This window comes from Alexandromys fortis, unplaced genomic scaffold (assembly GCF_014885135.2).
Source record: "Alexandromys fortis isolate MF-2015 unplaced genomic scaffold, M_Fortis_MF-2015_v1.1 scaffold_209, whole genome shotgun sequence".
Classification (NCBI taxonomy): domain Eukaryota; kingdom Metazoa; phylum Chordata; class Mammalia; order Rodentia; family Cricetidae; genus Alexandromys; species Alexandromys fortis.
The window spans coordinates 937,925-965,388 of NW_026068090.1; the positions used below are offsets into that span (position 1 = coordinate 937,925).

The 27,464-nt window shown below is 53.6% G+C and overlaps 3 protein-coding genes across 8 annotated transcripts; 2 read left to right on the forward strand and 1 right to left on the reverse strand.

The window, feature by feature from the left end:
• The first annotated feature begins 397 nt into the window (after positions 1-397).
• Positions 398-6,345, forward strand: LOC126488841 (folate receptor beta-like). 3 transcript variants are annotated; one of them, XM_050122596.1, is made up of 5 exons: positions 398-533; positions 2,546-2,702; positions 4,669-4,857; positions 4,930-5,065; positions 5,181-6,254. In XM_050122596.1, exons 2-5 carry the CDS (start codon positions 2,556-2,558, stop codon positions 5,465-5,467), a joined length of 759 nt encoding a protein of 252 aa, XP_049978553.1. In that variant the 5' UTR covers positions 398-533; positions 2,546-2,555; the 3' UTR covers positions 5,468-6,254. The 3 variants fall into 3 exon arrangements, with proteins under 3 accessions (XP_049978553.1, XP_049978551.1, XP_049978552.1); XM_050122594.1 differs by having other exon boundaries at positions 4,669-5,065; positions 5,181-6,320; XM_050122595.1 differs by having other exon boundaries at positions 401-533; positions 2,550-2,702; positions 4,669-5,065; positions 5,181-6,345.
• A 1,243-nt stretch (positions 6,346-7,588) lies between these two features.
• Inppl1 (inositol polyphosphate phosphatase like 1) lies at positions 7,589-22,007 on the forward strand. 4 transcript variants are annotated; one of them, XM_050122592.1, is made up of 29 exons: positions 7,589-7,609; positions 8,985-9,371; positions 11,911-11,974; positions 12,063-12,213; positions 12,867-12,987; positions 13,218-13,358; positions 13,445-13,538; positions 13,643-13,732; positions 13,843-13,941; positions 14,035-14,185; positions 14,263-14,369; positions 14,671-14,773; positions 14,863-15,059; positions 15,320-15,437; positions 15,708-15,804; positions 16,058-16,196; positions 16,302-16,401; positions 16,501-16,589; positions 16,864-16,945; positions 17,073-17,162; positions 17,549-17,662; positions 17,764-17,852; positions 18,245-18,332; positions 18,424-18,579; positions 18,826-18,904; positions 18,992-19,132; positions 20,041-20,707; positions 20,953-21,086; positions 21,197-22,007. In XM_050122592.1, exons 2-29 carry the CDS (start codon positions 9,190-9,192, stop codon positions 21,285-21,287), a joined length of 3,774 nt encoding a protein of 1,257 aa, XP_049978549.1. In that variant the 5' UTR covers positions 7,589-7,609; positions 8,985-9,189; the 3' UTR covers positions 21,288-22,007. The 4 variants fall into 4 exon arrangements, with proteins under 4 accessions (XP_049978549.1, XP_049978548.1, XP_049978547.1 ...); XM_050122591.1 differs by lacking the exon at positions 7,589-7,609 and adding an exon at positions 7,822-8,030; XM_050122590.1 differs by lacking the exon at positions 7,589-7,609 and adding an exon at positions 8,088-8,222.
• A 126-nt stretch (positions 22,008-22,133) lies between these two features.
• On the reverse strand, positions 22,134-26,120 carry Phox2a (paired like homeobox 2A). Its single transcript, XM_050122602.1, has 3 exons — positions 25,901-26,120; positions 23,824-24,011; positions 22,134-22,981 (listed from the first exon to the last, which is right to left on the reverse strand). The coding sequence occupies exons 1-3, from the start codon at positions 26,115-26,117 to the stop codon at positions 22,544-22,546; spliced, it is 843 nt and encodes a 280-aa protein (XP_049978559.1). The 5' UTR covers positions 26,118-26,120; the 3' UTR covers positions 22,134-22,543.
• Positions 26,121-27,464: the final 1,344 nt, after the last annotated feature.

Genomic DNA, 27,464 nt, shown 5'->3' on the forward strand with positions numbered 1-27,464 from the left:
TATGCGCACCTCCGTTTAGGGTGGCCCAGCTCCAGTGGGTCTCGTGCTGTCTTCTGTCCTTTGTGGGTACCCACATACACGGGGCACATATATAAATAAAAAAAGAAAGGCCGGGTAGTGGTGATGCACGCCTTTAATCACAGCACTTGGGAAGCAGAGGCAGGCGGATCTCTGTGAGTTCGAGGCCAGCATGGTCTGGTCTACAGAGAGAGTTCCAGGATAGCCAGGGCGGTTACACAGAGAAACCCTGTCTCGAAAAAACAAAATGGGAGAACAAAAGTAGAGATGAATGAAAACAGCAAAGACTAGATGATGATCTCACGGAGCCCCGAAGAGGGTGGGGTTTGCAAGAGAAGGAAGAACAGAAGTGATGAGCGGGCATATTTCATTTTGTGCTTACCAAAGCGCTCATCCTCTGTGCTCAGCTGCGGACAAAGACTGTGGGGACTGCCCAGGCTCTGAGCTGCTGCTAGCCTAGGGTCAGGCCAACTTGGACACTCCTATGTGTGCTCCCAGAAGGCAAGGACATTCAGGTAAGGTCTTCCAAGTGGGAAGGATGACAAGGACATTGGGGGACTGGGCGGTTTGTTCAAAGAAGGGACCTCTCTCTCTCTGAAAGAGCACTCTCACCCCTGTGGACACCTGCACCCTCATGCGCATATCCACACGCAGATACACTTGACTACTATAATTAAAATAAAAACAAATCTAAAATCTCTGGCCTGGAAATGTAGCTCAGCGGAAGAGCTCTGGTCTAGTGTTTTTAAGGCTCTAGGGTCCATGACTAGTTCTAGAGGAAGGAAAATAAAATAAGAAAAGAAGTGGAAGGATGAGCTCTGTGAGCTCCAGGCCAGCTATGGCCACACAGAGACCCTGTCTTAAAAAAAAAAAAAAAAAAAAAAAAAAAAGAGGCTGGAGAGATAGCTCAGTGGCTAAGAGCACTGGCAGATCTTGCAGAGGACCCAGGTTTAATTCCCAGCACCCGCACGACAGCTCACACCTGTCTGTAACTCCTATTCCAGGGGATCTGACACCCTTACACAGACATACATGCAGGCAAGACACCAATGCACATAAAAAAATTATTAAGAAAAAGAACAAGAGCCGGGCGGTGATGGCGCACGCCTTTAATCCCAGCACTCGGGAGGCAGAGGCAGGCGGATCTCTGTGAGTTCGAGGCCAGCCTGGTCTACAAGAGCTAGTTCCAGGACAGACACCAAAAACTACAGAGAAACCCTGTCTCGAAAAAATTCAAAAAAAAAAAAAAAAAAAAAAAACAAGAAAGGAAACAGGAAAGGGAGGACTGAGAGAAAGAAAGGAAAAAGAAAACAGAGATAGATCATTCTGGCTTCTGTGAGGAAGGTGAATGACTCAAAGAAGAAACTGGAGGAAAAACTTGTCCCTTGAATGTAGCCTTGGGAGGTAAGCCGCAGAAGGGGTCAATGTGTGCTGAGACGGCGAGGGGGGAGGGGCTTAGGTGCTCCACAGAGGGAGCCCTGAAGGAGAAGATCTGCCAGGGTGAGGTGAAGGTGGGAGGGAGCAGAGAAGGGATCATCGTGTTCCCCAGGTTCTTCCCCCGAGTGTTAGTTTAGTTGCTCTAACAAGGGGATATTTATGTAAGTATGCACGTGTGTATGCATGTATGCGTTTTTAAAATCCAAATCTTTAAAAATGCCTCACATTTATTGATTGATTGAATGTGTTTGAGGACATATACATGTGGGGAGTCAGTTCTTTCCTGCTATCACAGGGATTGAATTCAAGTCATTCATACATATTATTTCATCTTGTCAGCCCCAAGAGAGACTTTTATATTATCCCTCAGCTCTTTGGAGTGGGGGAATTATCACTATGTAGCCCAGACTGACCTAAACCCCACAATTCCTCTGCCTCATCCCCCTCTTCAATATATGAAAATTATAGGTATGTCCCACCAATTGCAGCTGAATTTGTTCTGTGTGTTTTCTTTGAGAGCTTAGCAAGGGTCTGGTGCATTTGCCGCAGAAGCTGGGTCAGGCTAGGGTGCAGGGCTTTTGGAGAACAGGGAAGGAAAATAGGAAGCGACCCTCTGACCAAACACCATCCTACAGGGTCTGTCACTTGATCCTATGGCCACTCTGCAGAACTCGGCAGGGATTTCTAGTCTGACATGATGACCTAGCTGATACAGGCTGAGTGCAGAGAACTTGCTTGTGACAGGATGAAGCATCTGTGTGTCCTGGCCCTTCTCAAGGTAGCAAGCAGTCAGGGACCTGAACATCGAACTACATGTCAAAGAGTCCGGAAAGAAGACGAGGACATCACATTTCTTCCAGCCTGGGAAGCCCAGCTCCTTTTATAAACCTCCTGTCCCACGGGGTCAGAGAGCATTCTTGCTGATCTTTGTTCCAGGCTTAGGGAGCCTCAGGGTCTAAGGGCTAAAGGAGCAGGGTCTGACCTTATCTTTTACTGTTGGGACAGAGAGTCTGAGGCAGGGAAGGAATGAAACACCCACAGGGAACAAGGGGGTGTCTAGGTCTCCCTAACCATAGCTCTCTCTGCACAGACAGAAAGACATGGCCTACAAACAGACACCAGTGCTGCTTTTGGTCTGCATAGCCACCACATGCAGTGCCCGGGACAGAGCAGACCTGCTCAACACTTGCATGGATGCCAAGCACCACAAGACAAGGCCGGGCCCGGAAGACAAGCTGCATGACCAGGTTCTGATGAGTGTGGTGTCGTCAGGGAGGAGGAAGTCGCGGGGAGGGGGTGAGCAGCCAGACCACCCCCCACAACACACACTCTGAGCTGCTGCTGGACTGCTGGGGATGGTTGGAGGTGATGTGGTGGAGCCGGGAAAGCGGCGAGGTGGTGGCCATGATACACCGCTCTTTAGAGCCTCTACCTAGAGGCCATGCAATGATAATCAGAGTCCATGGAAGCACACAGACCCACAGCAGTTAGACACAGCCCCATGGCATGGTTCGGGGAGGACTAGGGAGAGCTGCTCTAGAAATCTGGAGGGTGAGAAACCACGGGAGAGATGGTTTCTACTCTCAGTAGCCAGCGGGACCAAACACAGAAATGGGAAGGCCCTCTATGAGAGTCACAGGTGTGGACTGCCATCCACACCGTTTATAAACATTTACGCCAACAGATGGAAACTCAGTGTGGCCTTTTTGTAATAAAAATATTTAATACCCTTTTATATTCTGGAAAGAAATTTAAAGTTAAAAACAAATACAAAAACATGGTCAGGTGAGGTGGCACACAGTTTTAAACCCAACACTCAGGAGGCAGAGACTAGAAGATCTCCACGTGTTCAAGGCTAGCATGATCTACAGAGTTCCAAGGCAGCCAAAAGTAGAGTGAGACCTTGCCTCAAAAACAAGCAAGCGGGCTGGAGAGATGGCTCAGAGGTTAAGAGCATTGCCTGCTCTTCCAAAGGTCCTGAGTTCAATTCCCAGCAACCACATGGTGGCTCACAACCATCTGTAACGAGGTCTGGTGCCCTCTTCTGGCCTGCAGGCATATACACAGACAGAATATTGTATACATGATAAATAAATAAAAATTAAAAAAAAATTAAAAAAAACAAGCAAGCAAAAAACACCCCAAAACCTTATTTATATTTATTTATTTTGACAGTTCATTTTATTATTGATTGCTATGTCTATGCCAGGATTATATGTTAATATTTATATATAGTAATTGTTTTATTATTAGTATATACTAATACAGATTAGAATATGTATAATAGTATTGATGTGTATCTATATATCTGTATCTATTCTATATAGTATTGAACACAGGACTGGAGAGATGACTCAGCAGTTAAGAGTACTTACTGCTGCTGAGGAGGACTGGACTGAAGAATGTAATTCCCAGCATGCACAAGGCAGCTCACAACTACCTATAACTCCAGTTCCGGAAGATTTGATGCCCTCTTCTGATTTGCTCATTCATACATGTAGGCACACACATGAAATTTAAAAAAATTGTAAAAAACTCATAAGAGCACAGAATGTGATATTCAACCTTTATTACATGTATTTACTATGTGTGTGTGTCATACACACATGCTTGCTCATGGAAGCACACATACATGCATAGCACATGTGAGGAGGTCAAAGGACTACTTGCAGGAGTCAGTTCTCTCGGTCATGTAGGTCCTTTATTTTTATTTATTTTTTATTATTATTATTTTTTGGATTTTCGAGACAGGGTTTCTCCATAGCTTTTTGTTTTTTTTTGTTTGTTTGTTTGTTTGAGACAGGGTTTCTCTGTGGTTTTGGAGCCTGTCCTGGAACTAGCTCTTGTAGACCAGGCTGGTCTCAAACTCACAGAGATCCGCCTGCCTCTGTCTCCCGAGTGCTGGGATTAAAGGTGTGAGCCAACACCACCCAGCTTTGTTTTTTTGAAAAGAGTTTTTATAGAGTGTGCGGCGCTATATAAATGAGAACTATTATCTCAAAGACAAAGCTCCTCTAGCTTTGTCATCGTATTGTGGCAACCGAATCTCCCTAGAGAAGGGGACTCCTGAAGGTAAGAGAGAGGGGCCTCTGGTCAGTGTTCACAGAACAGCCTATCTAGGGCAAGGAAGTGAGGACCAAGGGAAACACGGCTGGACGCTGACATGGAATACAGAGCAGGTACAGAGACTCAGCCCTGCGTTTTCCCAACTAGTGTAGGCCATGGAAGGAAAACGCCTGCTGCTCAGTCAACACCAGCCAGGAGATACACAAAGACAACTCCCGTCTGTACAACTTCAACTGGGATCACTGTGGCAAGATGACCCCTGCCTGCAAGCGGCACTTCATCCAAGACACCTGTCTGTATGAGTGCTCCCCCAACCTGGGGCCTTGGATTCAGCAGGTAATGGGTCAGGAGGGCGCCCTTGGGCTCAGTTTCTTTACAGCTATAGCTGCCAACATCCCCTCTACCCAGGTGGACCAGAGCTGGCGTAAAGAGCGCTTCCTGGGTGTTCCCTTGTGCAGAGAGGACTGTCAGGAGTGGTGGGAGGCCTGCCGCACCTCATTTACCTGCAAGATGGACTGGCATAAAGGCTGGGACTGGACCTCAGGTGAGGGCCACGGGGTCAGATGGAGTTAGGGTTTGGAAAAGGGAGATTAAAGATTCCTGGGGTGAGTTTTGACCCTAGGGCTGAAGGCCTGTGTCCACCATGGTTCTGCCTGCAGGCATTAACAAGTGCCCGGCCTCTGCAGCCTGCCTCACCTTTCAGCAGTACTTCCCCACACCAGCCAGCCTGTGTGAGGGTCTCTGGAGCCACTCCTACAAGGTCAGCAACTACAGCCGAGGGAGCCGCCGCTGCATTCAGATGTGGTTCGACCCAGCCCAGGGCAATCCCAATGAGGAGGTGGCTGCATTCTATGCTTCCCTTGTGTCAGCTGGGGCTGCTCCCCAGTCAGTGGTGCCTCTTGTGCCCAGCCTGGCCCCAGTGCTGTCATTCTGGCTCCTTGGCTGAGGTCAGTCTTCTCTATCAAGAAAGAGGAAGTCCTAAGCCTGCTCCACCTCACTCCTCTGCCTCCAGTTCCTGCTCCACGATGGGGCTCCGGCTTCCTAAACAGTCATTTCTAATAAATCTGCGGCACATCTAGGTCTAATAAACTGTAGTCATTGTGAGTTCGTGGGTGGGCGGGGACAGATCCTTTGGGGTCAGAGCAAATAGAGTGTTTGAATGCCCTTGTCACCATATAAAAGCTTGTAGTTAGTGCCCTCCTCCCAGAAGGTGGATGAACTAAGTGTCTAAGCATTAGTAGTCTGTAGGAATCTAGTTGTTTCTGGGGCCCCAAGTGAGAGGCAGATCCAGGATTTCTTATTTATATAGTTCCCAAACATTATCCCTTCGTGGGCTGAGACTGTAACTCAGTTGGAAGAGTGTTTGTCTCGCATTCAGAAGCTCTAGGTTCTATCCTAAAGGGTGTTGGCATAGGCCTGCAATCCCAGCACTTGGGAGAAGAAGGTAGGAGGATAAGAAGCTCAGTCTCATCGTTGTCTACATGGAGAATTTGAGGACAATATGGGATATAAGAAACACCGTCTCCAGGCTGGAGAGATGGCTCAAAGGTTAAGAGCACTGGTTGCTCTTCCAGAGGTCCTGAGTTCAATTCCCAGCCACCACATGGTGGCTCACAACCATCTGTAATGGGGTCTGATGCCCTCTTCTGGCCTGCAGACATATATGCAGGCAGAACCCTGTATACATAATAAATAAATTTAAAGAGAGAGAGATACTGCCTCCAACAAAAATAAAATCACATTCCCCATACCCCACCATGTGTCTGCTTATCTCGCTACTCAGCTTACAATGGGAAAACTGGAAATAGAAAGGGGGAAAACTTCACACTGCCTACATGATGTAGATAGACTGGGCCTGGGCCCCTCGGAAGAGGAAGAGTCCATTAGGAACCCGACTGAGGATACAGAGGAAATGCGAGTTTGCATTTGCCCAGTGCTGTGTCCTGCAGATGATGCTGAAGGTAGAAACCCTTTCCAGGCTTCCCTGAGGCAGGAGCAGCTCTGTCCTGTGTTTAAATTACATTTGTATTTATTCGGGGGGTGTGCACGTGTGTGTGGCTGCATGGGTGTCTTGACACAGCTGTAAAGTCAGGACAACATGCAGGAGCCCTCTCCTTCCAACATGTGGGTCCCTGGGATTCAGTTCAACTTCTGATTTGGCAAAAGCAGCTTTACCCGCTAAGCCGTCTCATCCCAAAGACCCAATCTTTAGCAGCCTGTTCTTGCGGGGCTGTAGATATTGATTTTGGAGGGTTGTTACAGCTTTTTTCTCTTCCTCCTTGTTCTTTCCTTCTTTGAGGCCGGATCTCCCATGTAGACTTGGGTGGCTGAAACTCTAGACCAAGAAAGCTGCTTATAACGTGTAAGAGATAGAGTAGGGAGAGATAGGTAGGGATGGTGCTTCTGCCTCCTGAGACAGTAAGACCCCTGTTTGCTGAGTCATTGCACACCTCCAGGATCTGAGCTTGAGTTGATTTCTGGGCCTGTTGAGCCCTCTCTTCCTCCCTTGGGAACTTCTCTAACTCCACATCCCTACGACAGTTACCCTCTGTGAGGTACAGGTATGAGACCAATACACCAGTTGTTGGGGCTAGAGCCTAAATTGCAGATCCATAGTCTAGCTCTCTGGCCGTTAACACCAGGGTGCCCCTGACAGGAGGCACACCTACGTTCCTCACGGGAAAAGGGGCAGGAGGAGTTGGATACAGACTGGAGGATGAGTGTTTTTATTTAAGCCCTGGCAGGACCAGAGAAACAGGTAGGTGGGTAGAGGATCTCTGCTATTGTAGTAATCTGGTCAGGAAGGCCCCCACAGACCTCCTCTTCACGTCGTCCACGCTTTGTTCCAGGCTGGGTTCAGCCAACACACCTTCGAAACAGAGGAAACTCCACAGGGCTGACCCCAGGCTGGGTCAACAGGTTCAACTTACCAAAGCGAAAGTACTCTCCTAGATTAAAGGGATGCTCAGGCAGTGTCCCGGGAGTTGGAGGCTGAAGTCGAACGGCTGGAGGCCTGCGCCTTTAAGGAACTAGGGGGCAGAGGGGCGGGGCAGGAAGAGAAATCCCGGGAGACTCCGCCACCGTCCAGGTCTTTTTTTAGGGGGAAAATGGGGCGGGCTAGAGCCCCGTTTGGGTTTCGCCCCATCTTCTCCCGCCGCTCCCCCTTTCCGCCCCAGGGGTGGGAGGATGGGAGGTCGCGGCGACCAGGGTCTCCGGAGCTTCCCGCTCGCACCTGGCCGGCCGAGTCGCAAGTTTGTTGACTCGGAGGGAGTAGCCGGGGCGGGGGCGGTGCTAATAATACCGTTCAGTCCCCAGTCGCGCTTTACAGTTTACACAGCTGTCACCTTTTTTACTCCTTAATTAATAATAAAAATAGCCGCCGTCCGGGAGCGCCCGCAGCGGGCCAGGCCCGAGCTTTACAGGCAGAGCCTCCACGAGTCCGCCCTCGGAACGCTACCCCAGTCGGGAGCGGGAAGCCGGGACGCGGGGAGACCCGAGAGCGGCCCGAGGTCACTCTGCGGGCGCGCGGCGCGGGGACCCGGACGCGGGCGGGCGAGGCGGGGCAGTCCGGGCTCCGGGGGCGGGGCTCGGGCGGGGCGGAAGGCGCGGGGTGCGCGGTGGCGGCGGATGGCCATCTTAAGTGGCCTCGGGGAGTCCGGGACGGCTTTCCCCGGCTAGGAGTCACCCGAGTCGCCCCAGAGGTGCGGCCTGTGCGAGGCGGCCGAGGCACTGGGACTTGAGGGAACTTTTTTCTAGATGGTCTGGAGGGGTACCCCAGGTCTAGGACTGCGGGTGTGGGGCGTGGTGCCAGGGAACTTGGCGGGGATGGGGGAAGGGCTCTGCCAGGCTTGGAGGGCCTGCGGGGACCCGTGCGTGTGGAACTTGAGGATATTGGACCGCGTGCGTGTGCGTGTGTAATCGGATCTCCTTGGATGGGGTCTTGTGGGATGTGTCAGGGACCGGAGTTTAGGGGTTCAGGTGGAAGGGGCTCTGATCGTGATCCCCCACAAGAGTTGGGGAAACTTGTACGCATAGATGATAGGGATATTTGTTGGAGAGATTCATCCCGGTGCCTTCCTTTGAGAACCCTGATTCCGCAAAGCTGGGGGGTGCCGAGTAGAAAGGACGTGTAGTAGAATCAGACTTTTATAGGGATTAAGGGTCATCTCATTGCGAATAGTTGGAAGGGTTTAATTCACCGGCGAGATCTGGGACTCTCAAATTGTCCCGGACTGGGTCCGGGGAACTGGATCTTCTTGAGGTGGGGGACAAGATAATTGCGGGGTTTGGGGAGGTGCGAGCCCTGTAAGACTTGTGGGGGCATCGTCCTTGCTGAGAGGTTGGGGGCAGGGGCGGCCTGGGCCCTCGGCCGAGTAGAGGGGGAGGGGACCGGCCGGCTCCTAGCGTCGCTCCTGCCCCTCCCCCGCCGCCTCTGAACAAACTTTTCTTTCTTTCTCTTCAAGTTGGGGCCGGCGCTGCTGGCGGCGGCGGCTGCGCTGAGTTCGAGGCGGCCGGTGCGGCCAGGCGTGGAGCCCCGATCTCGGGCTCGCTCCGGCTGGTGGATCCTCAGGCCCGGGACCCGGGCACGGCCCCAGCCTCGACTCCAAGCTTTCCCGGGCGGATGGCGCGGGGCGGCAGGCATCGGCGGCGCTGAGCCCTAGGCGGGCCATGGCCTCGGTGTGTGGGGCGCCGGGCCCCGGGGGCGCGCTGGGAAGCCCGGCCCCTGCCTGGTATCACCGCGACTTGAGCCGCGCTGCGGCGGAGGAGCTGCTGGCTCGGGCGGGCCGCGATGGCAGCTTCCTGGTGCGAGACAGCGAGAGCGTGGCGGGGGCCTTCGCACTCTGCGTCCTGTGAGTAGGGCGGGTTGTGCCGGAGTGTTCCTTGGTGGTGGTAATCGTGGTAGTGGGGAGACTGGAGCTGTGGGGCGGCAGCCCCGCCTCCACCCGAGAGGAGACCTTGACTTTCTTGCTGGGTGGAGGAAGGAGACAGGGAAGCACTTCCTGCAGTCTGAGAGCAGTTTCTGGAGCCTGAGGCCAGAGTTCTTAAGCCCAGGGTGGGTGTGATAGGAAGAACTGCTGGCAGTCTGTGGCTTAGACTGCCCGTGCCTCAGATGCACGGGGGAAAGAATGCTTGTTTCACGTGCGTGCAGTTCTTTTAAAAACACTTAGTGGTAGGCAGTAGGGGGCAGAGGGATCAGTGTTTGGATGCCCAGCAATTCCTTAGGAGTTTGCGGCTGTATATGGTTCTGGGGTAGGGTGGAATAGTGGGTGTTGAGAGGACTTGGGGAGGCAGCAGCGTGAAGCTGTATGGAAGGCACTTTCATTTCAGGAATCAATGAGTGAGTCTTGGCTTTGGATTGAGCTCTAGTTAATTGGCCATGAATGAGTGCTGAGTGTAAGCTAGACTTGGCAGGCTGTTTAGTGGGCCTGTACCTGGTAGCTGTGTGTGTTTTCTGTTTTGCAGTGTTTTTTTTTTTTTTTTTCTTTTGAGACAAGGTTTCTCTGTGTAGCCTTGGCTGTCCTCACTTTGTAGACCAGCTGACCTTGAACTCAGATACCCACCTGCCTCTGCCTCCCAAGGGCTAAAAACTACTCCCTGCTCCACAGTTCAACACTGAGTGGCCTCTGTAGGAAGCGTCAGGCACTGCTGTGTTAAGATCTTGTGAGAACACTTCCTCTGTCCTCCCCACACCGTCTACCCCCACATCTTTGGGAATACACTGGCCCAGCCCACAGGGACCATTTTTGATTGTCACACTTGGGATGGGGCTGTGGGTATTTGGTGGATAGAAGCAGAGATGCTGCTACATATCTGGCAGTAACTAAGACAACAAAGGATTATGGGGTTCCAACGGCTAGTAGTGCAGACACTGAGGACTCTGGCCAAGACAGTTGACCTGCTGAGTGAGGGGTCCTGTAAATCTCAGCTTTTGCAAAGTCAGAGGCCCACTCAGTGTGGAGAGACGAAAGCCAGATATCTTTTGCCCAAGAAAATCTCAAGAGTCCTTCCTCCTAGCCACCTCTAAACAGATCCCTTAATTAGGGAGGGGACAGGGGCAGGTGCTGGATCAGCTGTCCGAGTGGGAGGGGACAGCTGCGGCCCTTGTCTGGTTGAGGAACTATTGTCCCAATGAAGAGAGATCCTGGTTCCATTGTCAGGAGAAGGCATTTGGGGATGTAGGGGTTTTGTGTGTGGAGGAGGGATAGCACTCAGGAGCCTGGCAGAAGGGAACAGAAGTGGGCGGATTTCTTAGGCTTCTCAAATCCATGCTTACCTATATACACATCACGTGTACACAAATAACATTCAAGGCACACCCCTGCCCTGCAGACAAACTGGCTTCTGCCCTGCCCTGGTTTTAGGTACTAGCCAGTAGTATTGCCTTTTGTTTGTTCTAGGACCTTGAGCAAATAATTTTTCCTTTTGAACCCCAGTTTTCTCATCTTGAAAATGGAAATATTACAGTGTGAATACGAAGTGTGGGGTGCATAACACAGTCAGGGTTTGGCTACTAGGGTGCTATTATTGTTATAAACACAGCTCCAGACACCACCAAGTGACTCCCCTAACTCAGGTAGGCTAGCTTTAGAGAGAAAATGACCTTGTGGTGTTTGGTCCTCTCTGGAGCTTGCACCTGCTTCTGCCCAGCATGGACAGAGACCCCAGTACCTCTTTGAGGTGTGGAGGCCAGAGAAGCCTTCCATCCCCCACTTAGTATGTGTCTGGCTCAGCTGTTACCTGCTCAGCTGCTGCCGCCATCTGTCAGCACCCCTCTTGGCTTGGGGTTTCTAGAAGCTGAGTCTTCCGTAGGGATCCCCTTTGGGTCATTCCAGTTTTCTGATGCTTGAGAAAAACAGAAACCAAAGCCCTAGGTTGATGCCCCCACAATCCCCTGTAAAACTGCCCCTGGCAATCCAGCTCCAGTGGAGCCAGAGACCAGCATAAACAGACAGAGCCTTACATGTGTGTTAGCACATTGCCCATGCATGCAGATAGGCGCTAACCAGGCTTCTGAGGACTTTTACTCTGGCGGGGGGCCCAGACTGCTACCACAGCCCAGAGGAGCTGTTTAGACAGCTGTAGAGGCCACAAAAGAGCTAGCTGCCTGTTGCTCCTCAGGCCCTGCCGTGGGTGGGTGTGGAGGCTGTGTAGGTCTGAGAGTGGGGAGGGGGCCTGGTTAGTCCTGCTCCTGCTGACAGTACTAGGAGGGTGTAAGTTGGCTGCACCGTCCTTAACCCTGTGCAGCCTGGACAAGTGGTTTTAGAGAACCCAAGCTGAGGGCCAGAGGCTGAGCCTAGTGACAGGAGTAAGTAGGAAGAAGGAGAAGAAATCGTTGCTATTCAGACTCCAGCCTGGGGATGACAGGTTCTGGTCCCTGCTTTGCACTAGGTATCAAAAGCATGTGCACACATACCGCATTCTGCCAGACGGAGAGGACTTCCTGGCTGTGCAGGTAGGAGCTCAGACCCGTGACCTCTAATTTTGGTTTAGCCTCAGGTTTGGGGACCTGCTGGCTGACACTGCCATCCTTGTTGCTTCAGACCTCACAGGGTGTCCCTGTGCGCCGATTCCAGACCCTGGGTGAGCTGATAGGGCTGTACGCCCAACCCAACCAGGGTCTTGTCTGTGCTCTGCTGCTGCCCGTGGAGGGGGAGAGAGAGCCAGACCCGCCCGATGACCGGGATGCCTCAGGTATTGCTCCTCCTGCAGCTGGAGAAATCCCTTGGACTGGGGAGGTGGCTCAGTGGGTATCGGGATGAGAGTGGGGTTCAGATCCCCAGAACCCACATAAAAGGTGGGAAGGTGTGGTAGCCTTGGGCAGGGAATCCTTCAGTTTATAAATAAAGTGAAGTGTGATGGAGGAAGCCACTCAACATCAGTCTTTTTTTTTTTTTTTTTTTTTTTTTTTGGTTTTTCAAGACAGGGTTTCTCTGTGGCTTTGGAGCCTGTCCTGGAACTAGCTCTATAGACCAGGCTGGTCTCGAACTCACAGAGATCCACCTGCCTCTGCCTCCCGAGTGCTGGGATTAAAGGCGTGCGCCACCACCGCCTGGCTCAACATCAGTCTTAAGCCTACACACACACACACACACACACACACACACACACACACACACGCACGCACGCACGCTCGCGCGCTAACATGTATCCACATGCTTGCAAAGAAGAAAAGAAAATCCTCTCCTTGCCAGGCCTGACTCTCCCTGTTTCTTCCCATCCCTACCTCTTTGATGGCCCACACTCCCTGACCATGTCTTCTTGTCTGTGGACGTCTCTGACAGCCCTGGCATATTCCTGTCATATAACATGGTCTCAACTGCTGTCCCACTGTTTCCTGTCCACAGATGTGGAGGATGAGAAGCCCCCACTGCCCCCACGCTCTGGCTCTACGAGCATTTCTGCTCCTGTTGGGCCCAGCAGCCCCCTGCAACCCCCTGAGACTCCTGCAACTCCAGCAGCTGAGAGGTAAGACCCTCCCAGTCCCCTCTGCTGAGAGCAGGAAGTCCCTTCTCTGAGAATTGTTTCCCCATTTGACTGTCCAAGCCCCCCTTCTGGAACCCCATCCCATCTCAGTTCCAGAGACAGAAACTCTGGCATATTCCCCTCTAGCTGCCTCCAGTACTTGATGTGCTGGATGGAGCAGGGGTGCTTTGGCAGTCAGGAGGACCTCCTCTGACTCTTGTCTCTCCTGGAAGCACCCCCAATGGGCTCAGCACTGTGTCACATGAGTATCTGAAGGGCAGCTACGGGCTGGACCTGGAGGCTGTACGAGGCGGAGCCAGCAATTTGCCCCACCTGACCCGTACCCTTGTCACCTCATGCCGAAGGCTGCACAGGTATTGAATGTGGAAATGCTACGCTCAGTGCCATGTTCCCTGAGTGACGGTCAGGGTACAGAGTCTGACTTCTGTGTCTCCCCTAGTGAAGTAGACAAGGTCCTGTCAGGTCTGGAGATCCTGTCAAAGGTGTTTGACCAGCAGAGCTCGCCCATGGTGACTCGCCTTCTGCAGCAGCAGGTGGGACTGGAGGGAGGCCTCCAGGAGGTGGGGCATACCTTGGAGCTGCACACGGGCCTTCTGCTTAGGAACTTTGTCTACAACCCTTGTTTTTCTCCCCTCAGAGCTTACCACAGACTGGAGAGCAAGAGTTGGAGAGCCTTGTGCTGAAGCTGTCTGTGCTGAAGGACTTCCTGTCAGGCATCCAGAAGAAGGTGGACTGGCTTGCCCTTACTTGCCCCTGCAGACACTTACCCAGCATCCTGGGCCCTGCACTGTACATCGTCAGCACGTCTCCTTACCTCACCTTTCCCTACCCCTCCAGGCCCTAAAGGCACTGCAGGACATGAGCTCCACAGCACCCCCTGCTCCACTGCAGCCTCCCACACGAAAGGCCAAGACCATCCCTGTGCAGGCCTTTGAGGTACGTGGCAGGTGGGGCCACACAGCGCTGGAGGCGAAGGGGGCACCATCCGTCTAAGGTCTTGTCGGCAGCCTTTCCATTCCTGTCTTACAGGTGAAGCTAGATGTGACACTGGGTGATCTGACCAAGATTGGGAAGTCCCAGAAGTTTACACTGAGCGTGGATGTGGAGGGTGGGAGGCTAGTGCTGCTGAGGAGACAGCGGGACTCCCAGGAGGACTGGACGACCTTCACACATGACCGAAGTGAGCTAGAGGCAGAGTTGGGAGAGGTGGGCAGCTTGATGGCACAGGTTTGTGTGACTCCTCTTTCATTCCCCCAGTCCGCCAGCTCATTAAATCCCAGCGCGTGCAGAACAAGTTGGGTGTTGTGTTTGAAAAGGAGAAAGATCGGACCCAGCGCAAGGACTTCATCTTTGTCAGTGCCCGGGTGAGTTGCTGCCTGTGCCAGGGTATTGGGGGCTACTGGAGTCTCCAGAGGATATCTCCTACTGGAATATGAGGTACGGGCCTGTTGCTTTTGGTAGGGCGTGTATTGACAGTAGGTAGCCCGAGGTTGGATTCAAATACTCATTTTTGATCAGTATTCAGGAAGCAATTGCTAGTGTCTTCATAGTGTGTGTGTGGTGGGAAGAACTCAGGATACCTGCCACAAATCGGGGCGTCCCCGTGGAAGGGACTGGTGGGTGCATACTGCCCCTGACTGGCTGCTGTGTTCCCCCTGCCCCCAGAAGCGGGAAGCCTTCTGCCAGCTTCTGCAGCTCATGAAGAACAAGCATTCCAAGCAGGATGAGCCAGACATGATCTCTGTCTTCATAGGCACCTGGAACATGGGTCAGGCCCGGGGTTATAGTCGGGGAGGAGGCTGGCCTGGGACTGGGGCATGACCCACACTCCTCTAATTCTTGCTGCCCCCCCTCCAGGAAGTGTACCACCTCCAAAAAACGTGACATCTTGGTTCACATCAAAGGGACTGGGGAAGGCCCTGGATGAGGTCACAGTGACTATACCCCATGATATCTATGTCTTTGGGACCCAGGAGAACTCAGTGGGTGACAAAGAGTGGCTGGATCTGCTGCGCGGGGGCCTCAAGGAGCTCACAGATCTGGACTACCGCCCGGTGAGAGGGCTATCTTTCCTGATCTCGTGTTCCCACAGACCTGTGTTTTCTGTTTGATTTCTTGGCTGGCCCTGGGGAGTACTGTTCACATGAATTTTCCTCAAAGTCCTAATGTTTCCTTTGGGAGACTAAAGTTGAATTTTATGAGTTATTCATGCCATGGGAAGAGATGCTGTTCTTGTTTACAGTGTAGATGATAGGCCTCGGAATGCAGCCAGAGACCTTGACTTGGGCAAGCATCACCCCCGTTCTTCCCGTAGATTGCCATGCAGTCACTGTGGAACATCAAGGTGGCAGTGCTGGTCAAGCCAGAGCACGAGAACCGCATCAGCCACGTCAGCACTTCCAGTGTGAAGACCGGCATCGCCAACACCCTGGGTGAGCAGGAGTGGGCGCTAGGGTCCTTTTCAGGGTTCCCCCTTCTGCCTGGTTTCAGTTTTCTCTCATATGAGACACTTTGAACTTTGTATGTTCTCATTCTAAATCTCTCCCAGCCCCAAGGGAGACTCCTAGTGAAGGTGTGTGTGCTCATACGTGTCTGTCTGTTCTGGGAAGGAAGGATGCTGACTGCTGTTTGGAGGGATAGAGGACAGTTGGGATTCCTCTTTATGTGGTCCCTCTTCAGCCTTCTTTTTCTTGTCCTGACAGGGAACAAGGGAGCTGTGGGTGTTTCCTTCATGTTCAATGGCACTTCATTTGGCTTCGTGAACTGCCATCTCACCTCAGGAAATGAGAAGACGACCCGGTGAGAGACTTTTCTCATATCTCTTTTCTTATCCTCCTGTTTCCCGAAACCCTTTTCCCATTGCCCAGACTTTGACTTCTCTCGTTCCTGTTCCCAGAGACCTCCTATCTTCTCAGGACCCCTCTTGTCTATGCCTGACCGTGGCCTTGTCCCTCTCTACTTTCTCCATCTGTAGGGACCCTCAACCCTGCCCATCCCTGACCCCAACTGCCTCCTTTCTGATTCTGGATATCTGCCTTGCCCTCTACTGTAGGCGTAACCAGAACTACCTAGACATTCTGCGCCTGCTCTCGTTGGGTGATCGGCAGCTTAGTGCCTTTGACATCTCTCTGCGATTCACTCATCTCTTCTGGTTTGGGGACCTTAACTACCGCCTAGACATGGATATCCAGGTGCCAGCAGGGCCCAGAGGGTGGCTGTAAAGGAGGGCATTGGGAGGGAGGCTTGCATGGTTCTCCTTGAGAGGCAAGCCTCTGGCGTTTGTATCTGCACCCCAGGAGATCCTGAACTACATTAGTAGGAGAGAGTTTGAGCCCCTGCTCAGGGTGGACCAGCTCAACCTGGAGCGGGAGAAGCACAAGGTCTTCCTTCGATTCAGTGAGTGAGGGCCTGGTGGTGGTCAGTGATGACCCTGCGGCTTGAAATACTCCCGGGTCCTTGGAGCCATGGACCTCATGTGCCCTCTGCTCTCTTTAGGCGAGGAGGAGATATCTTTCCCACCCACCTACCGTTATGAGCGGGGCTCCAGGGACACATATGCTTGGCACAAGCAGAAGCCAACGGGGGTGAGTGAAAAATATAGATTGGGGGACCCCTCCCTCTGCTTTCCAGGAGTTAGGAGATGAGACGTCAAAGATCTGGGTCTTGCAATTACTACTTCAGCTTATGTGGCTTCCCTGAGGCCTTTGTGGGTGATGTTGGCTATTTTGGGAATCCAAGGAAGAAGGCAGGTGCTGGGTTCAGTAGTAGAAGAGGAGTAGGGTTTTGTCAGCTCTGGGTGGAACCCATATTGCAATTCACAGCTGTCGGGGGCTAACTACATTGCCACTTCTGTTACAGGTTCGGACCAATGTGCCTTCGTGGTGTGACCGGATTCTATGGAAATCCTATCCTGAAACCCACATCATGTGCAATTCCTATGGTCAGAGCCTTGGACAAGGATGATGGGAGGCACTGGTGGTCACTGTCCTGCCTCAGCCCTCTTTTGGGAAGTGGTACAGAGACCAAGAATAGTTCTCTTGAGCCCCTATTCCTGTCCCCTTGAATAGGTTGCACTGATGACATCGTCACCAGCGACCATTCTCCTGTGTTTGGAACATTTGAGGTTGGAGTTACTTCCCAGTTCATCTCCAAGAAAGGTACCTGTCCTGATGTGGGGATGTGTGGGAGGGCCTAGGGATGTGATGGGCTTGATCATCACGTATTTCGGTATGTTTGTGTGAGGGCAGGAGTGTTTCTGAACCTATGATGTGTGAGGCTGTGTTTGTATCTGTCACACATATGCTCTAAGTATGCCTGCAGGTGTGGTGTCGTGTTGGCACTGTGGTCCCCATACCCTCTGGCATGAACTTTTCATGCTTCACATGCCTTTTTGCCCTGGGTTTGGGTTTGTAGATCTCTCTATTGGCTTAGGACTGGGAGACTGCTTTTTGCCTTATTGTCTGATCTGCCAGGGCCCCTCATTTTCTGTCCTAAGCTCAGTATCCTGACCCTTTTGCTTACAGTTCTTCCTTTGCTTCCTCAGGGCTCTCTAAGACCTCAGACCAGGCCTACATTGAGTTTGAGAGCATTGAGGCCATTGTGAAGACAGCCAGCCGCACCAAGTTCTTCATTGAGTTCTATTCTACCTGCTTGGAAGGTCAGAGGGGGCCATTACTAGCTGTGGGCCAAGAGAGTGGGATGCCGAAGGCTGCTCAGAGTGGTCAGCCCTTCAGCTGGGTCCTCCCACCTTCACCCCAGAGTACAAGAAGAGCTTCGAGAATGACGCTCAGAGCAGTGACAACATCAATTTCCTCAAAGTGCAGTGGTCCTCCCGCCAGCTGCCCACGGTGAGGCTGTAGGAAGGGCCCAGACTTGTAGATAGAGAGGTACAGAGAGTAAGACGTAGAGCAAGGCCTAGCGGGTGTGTGTATGCTTTCGGACACAAATAAGGATAGACAGTTGCATCTTTGGGAGCTGTGGGACCAAGTTGTAGATTGTTTATTCATTTGTTTAACAAATACGTTCTGAACCTTTGATAAATGTCTAGTACTGTCCATTGATGGCACAGAAAATTAATTAAAGTGATGTTAAATGATATTAAAGGCCATGCAGGGCTGTGTCTTTAAGAGTGAGCATGAACAAGCCTTAGGGCAAGGGGTGAGTGGGGCCCCGATTGCTGTGGGAAGGGCATGGTGGGTGTTTAGGGCACAGCTCCTCACTGGGCCTCTCTGTTCCTCAGCTTAAGCCAATTCTGGCTGACATCGAGTACCTGCAGGACCAGCATCTCCTGCTCACAGTCAAGTCCATGGATGGCTATGAATCCTATGGTGAGGGACAGGAGGTACCCAGGGGTACAGGAACCAGGTAGCGCCTTAGAAACGCCTGGCAATTTGTTGGTGTGTTGTATCTCCTCCTCAGGAGAGTGTGTGGTCGCACTCAAATCCATGATCGGCAGCACGGCCCAGCAGTTCCTGACCTTCCTGTCCCACCGCGGAGAGGAGACAGGCAACATCCGTGGCTCCATGAAGGTGCGGGTGCCCACAGAGCGCTTGGGCACCCGTGAGCGGCTCTATGGTGGGGGCTCCATTGGGCAGGGTGTGGGGCATGCGAGGTGGTGGTGTGGGCCAGGTGTAGGAGGGGTAGACCCAGGGTGGCAGCATGCTGGAGTCTTGTGGTACTCGAAGGTTCTGCAGCTATGACTGAGTGGGTCTGCCCCGAGGGTCAGCTGGGAAGGGACTAGATCCTCCCAGTGGCCGTTACTATTCTTAGGACCCAGGTCCCCAAGTCCTTGCTACGTTTCCCTTCTCTATGTTTTCCCAGAATGGATCAGCATTGATAAGGATGAAACAGGAGCCAAAAGCAAGGTTCCTTCAGTGTCCCGAGGCAGCCAGGAACACAGGTGAGCTAGGGTTATGCCGAGTATCACACGGACACTTGGGAGCTCCTGGCAGCTCCATATCCTCTTCCTTCTCTGTCCTCCCGGCAGATCTGGGAGCCGCAAGCCAGCTTCCACAGAGGCCTCCTATCCACTCTCCAAGTTATTTGAAGAGCCTGAAAAGCCACCACCAACTGGCAGGCCCCCGGCCCCTCCCCGAGCGGCCCCTAGAGAGGAGCCCTTGAACCCCAGGTGAGAGGAGAAGCTTGCTATCCCCTGATGCTGCTGTAGTCCATTGCTGTGCCTATAATCTCAGTGTTTGGAGATGGGGCAGGAGGATTAGGCGTTCACAGTCATTTTCAGCTACAAATGAATGCAACAACCAAAAGAAACAAAAACAGACAAAGCCTGAAGTTGTTTGGAGAAGGCCCCAGCTCATCCTGAGATTTCTGAGTCCACGCTACGAGGCTGTACTTAACGGAAGATCCCACTGGAAATGGTTCATTGCCAAATCTGACAAATGCTTCTTCCTGGGCTCTTCTTAGTTTCTGTTAGTTTGTGCTGTGTTCATAAGTATTAGCAAAGGTTCTGAGGATGTGGATAAGAAAGTTTAATAAGTTCCAAACCTAATGGGCCTGGAGACTTCCTCCCACATAGCAATGTCCTGGACCTGGGCATCTTGGCATACACCACTCTCGGAACCGAGAAAGACTAAGGCAGGAGGATTGAGAATTTGAGGTTAACCTGGGCTAAATCGTGAGGGTTTGTCTAATGGGGAACTAGCAGGTAAAACGCCAACCTGAACCTGGGTAGGATTCTGCAGGAGGGTGCTCACCTGTTCCTGGAGGCTTTCTGATCTCTTTGGTCACCCTTACCAGATGCTTTTATCACCCATTCCACCCATTTCCACTCAAGTTTCAGTCATAAAAGCATAAAAGATTTGAGAATGAGCAAGTGAGGAGGGTTGGTTAGGGCTTTGCCTTCCACACTCACCCTCCCATCTTAGGGATCAGGAAATCAAGAGCTCAGAGTGAGCCAGTGACTACTCAAGGTCAAGTGCAAGTCTAGGACCAGGACCCTGGTCGCTTTTCCCCAGCTCCCTCCCCTGTACCTCATTGTCTTCACTTTGGGTCCTGAAAGTTTTCCTGCTCCCAAACTAGGTTGAAGCCAGAGGGGACAGCTGAGCTGGAAGGCGTGGCAGCTCCTCCACCCAAGAACAGCTTCAATAACCCTGCCTACTATGTCCTGGAAGGGGTCCCCCATCAGCTGCTGCCCCTGGAGCCACCTTCACTTGCCAGGGCCCCTGTCCCACCTGCCACCAAGAACAAAGTGGCCATCACAGTGCCTGCTCCACAGCTTGGGCGCCACCGGACTGCTCGTGGGGGAGAGGGAAGCTCATCGGATGAGGATTCTGGGGGCACACTGCCTCCTCCAGATTTCCCACCTCCACCACTGCCGGACTCAGCCATCTTCCTGCCTCCTAGCCTGGATCCTTTGTCGGTGCCAGTGGTCAGGGGCCGAAGCGTTGGTGAGGCCCGTGGTCCACCACCTCCCAAGGCCCATCCGAGGCCACCACTACCCCCAGGCACCTCACCTGCCAGTACTTTTTTGGGGGAAGTTGCAAGCGGGGATGACCGGTCTTGCTCAGTACTGCAGATGGCCAAAACACTCAGTGAGGTAGATTATGCTCCTGGGCCTGGACGCTCAGCACTGCTCCCCAGCCCCTTGGAATTGCAGCCTCCTCGAGGGCCCTCCGACTACGGCCGTCCCCTCAGCTTCCCTCCACCCTGCATCCGAGAGAGCATCCAGGAAGACTTGGCAGAGGAGGTGTGTAGACCAGAGCTAGCTGGCTGTGTGTACCTGGTGGGCAGTGTTCATCCTGTCACTCAACTCACTGGTGTTCACAGCTCCCTTTGCTTGTAGCTGGATAATGGGCCTTTTGGGGGGGGGGCACATGGACCAGCTTCATTCCTTGCCTTTCTCCTTAGAGCATGGGTAGAATGTGACTGTTTGCATGTGTTTCTGTGAGGAGCCACCCTTAGTTCTCCCCCTAACATGCTGTATTCCCTCAGGCTCCGTGCCCGCAGGGCGGGCGGGCCAGCGGGCTGGGAGAGGCGGGCATGGGTGCCTGGCTGCGGGCCATCGGTTTGGAACGCTATGAGGAGGGCCTGGTGCACAATGGCTGGGACGACCTGGAGTTTCTCAGGTGGGGGCGGGGCTGGAGGTGGATAGGGTGGGGTGTCTGGCCTCAAGGGTGGGATTGCGGGGGCGCTAGGACCTCCTCTCCCATCTCCCAACTTCTCTTAACTCCTGCAGTGATATCACTGAGGAAGACCTGGAGGAAGCTGGGGTGCAGGATCCTGCTCACAAGCGCCTTCTTCTGGACACCCTGCAGCTCAGCAAGTGATAGAGATGCTGCCAAGCTGCAAAAGCAGAGAGTTCTTTCCCGTTTGGGAAGGGCATATGCAACCAGGGGTTAAAAAGTTTGCGGGGGTGTGACAGTGCACCTGTGTCTATTTATTGGGGACCAGTGTTCCCTACTGCCCAATTGTTTGGGATGCTCTAATTAGGACAAAGTGCTCCCCGTCAAGCTTTTAGGGCCGGGATCGGGGAGTTTAGTAGCCTGTGGGGATAATGAAGCACGCTGGCTACTCCGATGTGGACACCTCCAGCCTCAGGGTGGTTCATGGGGTGCAGTTGGGCACATCCTGTTCCCCACTTCCACCGATGTTCCCACTTCCCTCCCTCGGACCTGAACCGCAGGGGAAGTTCTTCCCTGCAACTCCTACTCTGGGGACTTCGTCCGGAAATGAAGGAAGAGCCCAGAACTGGGCTGGGTTTATTTAAGTTTTTCTGTGTGGGTTTTGGGGAGGGTGGGCACATTAATTTTATTGGGGTGGGGCAGGACCTCGGCCTTAAATGCGAATTTGCGTACTTCTGGCTGCACCTCTGGTCTGTCTTGCCCTGGCCCAGGGAACACGTGGCAGTCTGTGGTAGAGAAGGAGGGAGCCTCCATGGTTGTCACTGCATTGGGGGTGGGGCAGGTTTTTGCCAACAGTTTATCCCATCTGGGGAACTTGGAAAAGTTGCCAGTTTGGTGTCTTCAATAAATTAAGTTTTATTTGGATTGAGCAAAACCACCTTAATAAATAACAAGTTTTTTCAAAGAAAGAAAAACTAAGGGAAAAGGAAAACCACTTTGTTCCATTCCCGGACAGCCCTTCTGTAGTGTGTGTCTATCCTCTGCACCAGACTGGCTAGGGACCCTTCAGGTTGCTGATTTTAAGGAGTGGCTGGCCCAGGTAGCTGGAAAGTAGGAACTGCCAAATAGGCTTTTTAAGATCCTTTAAGATTGGGCACTGTATGAGGGACAGGTGTAATTTGATCCCGGTTCCGAAGAAAGCCAAGGTAGAAAGGGCTTCTGGGCACCCTGGAAGGGGGAATCCCTGTGTGCGTACTCCTCCGCTGGGTGTAGGTGGGTAAGGACGAGTGACCCTGGCTTGTTTTACAACGAAGGGGAGGCCACATCTAGGGATCAGCCACTGGAAAGTGGGGACGACTGGGAGTTTTCCAGGCAGGCGGCCGGGATAGGGAGGGACTGTCGGGGTCCAGTAGGGTAGGGGTGTCTGTTGGGGCAGGCTGGGTGCCTCCAAACGCCCGCGGCTAGAAGAGGTTTGTCTTCAGGGTGGGGCCGGGCTTTCGGTGAAAAGAAGACAGAACTCCAGAAAAGGGCCCGGGGCCGGGCTCCGCTGGCTGCCAAGCCTTAAGCAGCTCTGCTGCTCCCGCGCCGGGCCCGCCACCCCCGCCGCCCCCTACCCCCGCCCACAACGCCCCCTTGAGTGGCTGGGGCCCGGGCCCGGAGCCCAGCGCGGCGGGTAGAGGGCTGGGGCTCAGGCGCGGGCTGGCCAGACTGGGTGCGGGCGGCGGCGGCAACGACGCGGTGCTGTCGGGCGTGGGACTGCACGTGGACTCCTTGGAGTCGTCGTCCTCAGAAGAGCAGCGCGCTTCACCCTTCTTGGCTCCTGTCGCTCCCGCCGCGCCTTTGGCGCTGGCCGCACGCTCCTGTTTGCGGAACTTGGCCCGGCGGTTCTGGAACCAGACCTGTGGGCACAGGGGCCAATCAAACCCAGAGGATGATCACAGGGAGCACTTCAGCCCCCGGGCCGCTAGGCGCCTGTAAGACCACGGTCCAGAAAGGATAGGTCGAGGATCACAACCAGTCGGAGGTCCACAGCCTTCCGCCCCGCCCTCCACCACTCCCTTGGCGCCCGGTCCTTTCTTCCGCTTCTGGAGTCCCTTCCTCCAGGCCCTTAGGTTTTTTGTCTTATGATCTGCTCACCAGAAGAGCCCTCTACCTCCTTGTATTTTGGTCTCCTGGAGGGGACTCTGCTGTCAGTCTTATGACCCTAGGCATACTTTTTAGGAAGCTGGGCATTCACCTGGAGCATCCTATGATAGTGAAGAGTGGGTCGGGGCCCTAGGGAGCCTTTTGTACAAGGTGCCGATGTCAAAAAGGGCCAGTTGGAATTTGCATACCCAGGCCTCTCTTGTCCTCCCTGCAGCCGCCCCAAACTTAAACTTTACTGACTCAGGAGTCCAAATTGAGATGCTGGGTCCGTCATCTAGAAGTACTGATTGGCCTGATCCTACCGTCTACCGTCAGTACCCTGTCAACCCGGTCGTCTTGCTTCCTGGCTTCAGAGTAAAAATCCCCAACCTCCGATTTAGCGGGGTGGTGGTGGTGGTACGGGACGGATTGGGATGGGACGGGACACGCGAAAATGTAGGAAGCAAATTGAAGCTACCCAGTTCCGGTCTTTGAGAGCCCAAGTCCGGATCCGGCTGCTTCTCCTGGTTGTTCAGCCACAACTGAACTGACTTGGGTTGCAAGCTGTACCCTCCTCTAGCAAACGCGTGCACAGCACGTGTATGCATCCACGCACCTGCACGCGAGCCTCAGTGAGGTCGATCTTGAGCGCCAGTTCCTCGCGTGTGTAAATGTCGGGGTAGTGGGTCTCGGCGAAGACGCGCTCCAACTCCTTGAGCTGCGCACTTGTGAACGTTGTGCGGATACGCCGCTGCTTGCGTTTCTCATGCAGGCCCGACGGCTCCGGGAAGAACTTGTAGGGCACTGCGGAGGTGCGTGCGAGGAAGGCAGGGGCAATAAAAGGGAGTGCGTGAGAAGCTGATCTCAGTCCCCCAGATCCTGTATCCTGCCCTAGTGGAAATCGCATACAACCCCTCTCTCTTGGCTATTTGGTCCTCAACAGTCTCCAGCCAGTGTCCAAAAGGCGAATCATTTGGGAGACCTGGGGCTTAAACGTTCCCTGAAACAAGCCAGAAACCCCAATCAAGGGTTCAATGTCCATATCCCCTCCACCTTCTGCCAAGCCATCCCACCTCCACGGTGGTGTTTCTCCTCTGGCACCCTCCCTACGGGACTTCAGGTCCTGTTCTCTGATCACATGAGCCGGCTATGTCTGCTAGATCTCATCAGCACCAAAGTCTCGCTGCTATCCAGTCCTGGGCCTTGAGACGCTCCTGCTGGGTCTACGCCACCGCTGGCTCTGCTGTGTACTGTTTCCGTCTCTCTCCTTCCTAATCTTTATTTCCTCAGTTCTGCCTCTCATTCCTGGATAGTCATTCTTCTCCTCCTCTTTTTCATCTTCATCTTCCTCCATCTGAATCTCCCTTCAACTTTCCCCTTCTGGGTCACTGTTTTCTTATTCCCTCCTATCCAAATTGTTCTATTTTCCTCGCCCCCTTTTTCCCACCCAGTCGCCTTCTCTGTGTCCCATCTCCTCTAAATCCTATCCCAGCCCCTTACCCCATGCATCTCCAAATTTCTGGTTTAAATCTCCATATTTTTCTTGGGGTTCCTCAATCACCTTCTTTGTCTCATCTTCCAAACCCTTGTCTCCAACACTCCATTTTTATCTCCCTCCGGCTTATCTTTTTTTCCAACTCTTTTGCTCCCTCTCCTCCATAATTCGTGTTCCCACCATCTGGTTCTTATCTGTCTCCCACTCTGTGCGCCCATTTCTCTCCCGTCCGTTTCTCTCCACCTTATCCCACCCACAGTCTCATAAATCCCTTTCTCGGGAGTCTATCTCCCTATTTCCTGTTCCCATTTCTGCAATCCCCATCCTTGTCCAGTCCAGGAATCTTCCCACCCCCATTTTGGCTCCTATTTCCCTAAATTCAAGTACTTATTTTCCCATCAAGTCACAGTCCTCCTTTTGGGTTCCATGATCTTCCCAGGAGGCCAAGAGATAAGGGATGAGGAACCGGGTGGGGCAGGCTGAGACTCTTAACAGAAGGGCTAGGGATGCCTGAAAGGCTAAGTGATGTTGAGGGTTGGCACAGGGACTTGCTTGGATCAAAGGACTTGAATGAAGGTGGAGGATCTGCCCCTGGGTTTTGTTGGGCTGTAGCTAGTCCAGGTTCGGGAGAACGTAGAAAGGAAAGTGGCTCAATGATAGAGGCTCCTTTCTTTTCTGTGCCTTTGGGAACCGGTTTTTGGTGGTGCCGTAGATTTAGGCCCAAGCAGGACAGGTCTAAGGGCTCTAGAAAGGGCCCCATCTATACAGCTCAGCTGCAGCAGGGTTCTTTGCTGAGGGTGGCATCATCTAGGACACAGGTGGCAAGGATGAGAGTTGACCGGACTGAGCTTCAAGTCCATTCCGAGGATACGAGGATATGGGGGATGGAGAGGTTCGGTGGTCGCCTTTGTAGATGGGAAGGGGAGGGCCTAACTAAAGACCCAGGACTGGACCTGTTTCTTTGATTCGAAAAGCACAGGGTAGGGATTTGGCACGGAGAAAAGGGGACAAGAGGGTGCAGCTCATCCCTGCCAAGAAGAAACTCCCGTTACTGGGGTTCTCAAAGTACATTGGAGGGTCCAGCCAGGGGCATGGTAGGGGGCGGCTTGTGGGTACAGTCACATTCACTTACAGAGTAGGGCAGGGAGTGGGAGTTCCGTGGGATTTGGAGGTAGGGTTGGGACGGGACTGCGCTCACCTGCCGAGTAGGGCGCTGGCTGGTGGTCGCGTAGGGCGCCAAGCGCACAGTTGGAGGAGCCGAGCGCGGGGCAAGGTGGCCCCGCGGCGGGGAAGGCAGGCCGCAGGGGACTGTATTGGAAGCCGCCAGGCTGGCTGCAGGCGCCGAAGTCGCCGTAGGCGGACGCCTCCATGGCCGCCACGCACGAGTCGTACGAATTGAGGTAGGAGTAGTCCATTGGCCCGAGGGGGCGGGGGCGGGGGCCGGGCCGGCCGGGTCGGGGTCGGGGTCCCGGGTTTGGTGGAGTTCGGAATGGGGGATTCGAGCTCCAGGCGCAGAGGACCTGAGACCGGCTCTGAGCACCCGAGAGTCCGCCCGTCCCGTCGCAGCCCGCACTCTGCCCGGGTGCAACGCAAGTGCAGTGTGGCCAGCCCGCGCGCCTTTTAACGCGCAGGACCCCGAGGAGGGGGCGGGGCGGGGCGAACTCCGCGGGGCGGGGCCTCAGCGGCCCAGACCCCGCCCCTGGCCGCCCCGGGCCCCCCCCCCACCCTAAAGGGCTCCTGTCTCCCTCTTAGGGCTCCCGAGTAGCAGAAGGGGCTGCACGGGACCCCATCCCGAGAGTCCCTTATCCTACCCCAATCTGGCCCAGACACATCATGCCCAGCAGGAGGGTCCCGACCTCGTCCCTGGGCCTCCCACCTGCGGCCCTGTGGAAGCTAGGGAGGCAGACTCGGCGGTGCTGGTGTGAAGAAGTTAATTCAATTCTCTCCGATAACCAAATTATTCCGATCTGGCCCCTCAGCCCCGCCCCCAGCTAGGTCCTATCCCTGCGAGGACTGCAGAGGCTGCCCTGGAGTGAGGGGGGGGGGATGGAGGCAAGGACGAGAAAGAGACAAGTGATAGAACGTGGGATAGGGACAGGAAGGGGACGTGGGTCTGGAGAGGAGACCGAAAGAAAGGGGGACAGACCCTGTAGTGGGGACAGAGAAAGAGGGATATATAGATTGAGACAAGGATGAAACGCAGAGGAGAGAAAGGCAGTGGTATAGAGGGAGGACAAGCAGAGAGGCCCGCAGGATGGAGAAAGACAGGCATGGAGACAGAGGGATACGGAAGAACATGGATGTGGACTGCAACCAGGATTGTGCTGGAGCGCCGGAGAAGGCTGAGGGACAATCATAGTGAGGCCACACACAGGATGGTCTTAGAGTTACAAGGCCAGAAACGGACCAGCGGAACAGAGGCTAATGAGTGGAGACCTGGGATTTGTGAGCCAGAGCGGAAGGCAGCCAAGACTTTGTGGTGGAGGCTGTTGAGGGGGCGGCATAAGGGGAGGAAGGGGCAGGATCGAGGTCTCCCTGATTGTCCAGAGGGCCGCCCCACTCCTCCCTTCCCTGTTTCCTCAGCTTCGTTGTCTTCCCCAATAACTTGTGTGACCTCTGTGTGTGTGTGTGTGTGTGTGTGTGTGTGTGTTGGATGCTAAACCTTAAGAATATGGTAAGGAACCCTTTCTGTCCTTCGCTGTCTCTTCCCTTCAGAGGCCCTTTTCTTCTGGAAAGCCAGGTAGAATGATCCTCCCGGGATT

Coding starts and splice junctions, on each gene's coding strand:
- LOC126488841 (XM_050122594.1), top strand. CDS start 2,556: ATGGCCTACAAACAGACACCAGTGCTGCTTTTGGTCTGCATAGCCACC. Junction 2,703..4,668: donor AAGACAAGCTGCATGACCAG/GTTCTGATGAGT, acceptor TTTCCCAACTAG/TGTAGGCCATGGAAGGAAAA. Junction 5,066..5,180: donor AGGCTGGGACTGGACCTCAG/GTGAGGGCCACG, acceptor TTCTGCCTGCAG/GCATTAACAAGTGCCCGGCC.
- Inppl1 (XM_050122592.1), top strand. CDS start 9,190: ATGGCCTCGGTGTGTGGGGCGCCGGGCCCCGGGGGCGCGCTGGGAAGC. Junction 14,186..14,262: donor GACCTTCACACATGACCGAA/GTGAGCTAGAGG, acceptor TCATTCCCCCAG/TCCGCCAGCTCATTAAATCC. Junction 16,197..16,301: donor GCCTAGACATGGATATCCAG/GTGCCAGCAGGG, acceptor TCTGCACCCCAG/GAGATCCTGAACTACATTAG.
- Phox2a (XM_050122602.1), bottom strand. CDS start 26,117: ATGGACTACTCCTACCTCAATTCGTACGACTCGTGCGTGGCGGCCATG. Junction 24,012..25,900: donor GCCAGCGCCCTACTCGGCAG/GTGAGCGCAGTC, acceptor GCACCTCCGCAG/TGCCCTACAAGTTCTTCCCG. Junction 22,982..23,823: donor TCACTGAGGCTCGCGTGCAG/GTGCGTGGATGC, acceptor CTGTGCCCACAG/GTCTGGTTCCAGAACCGCCG.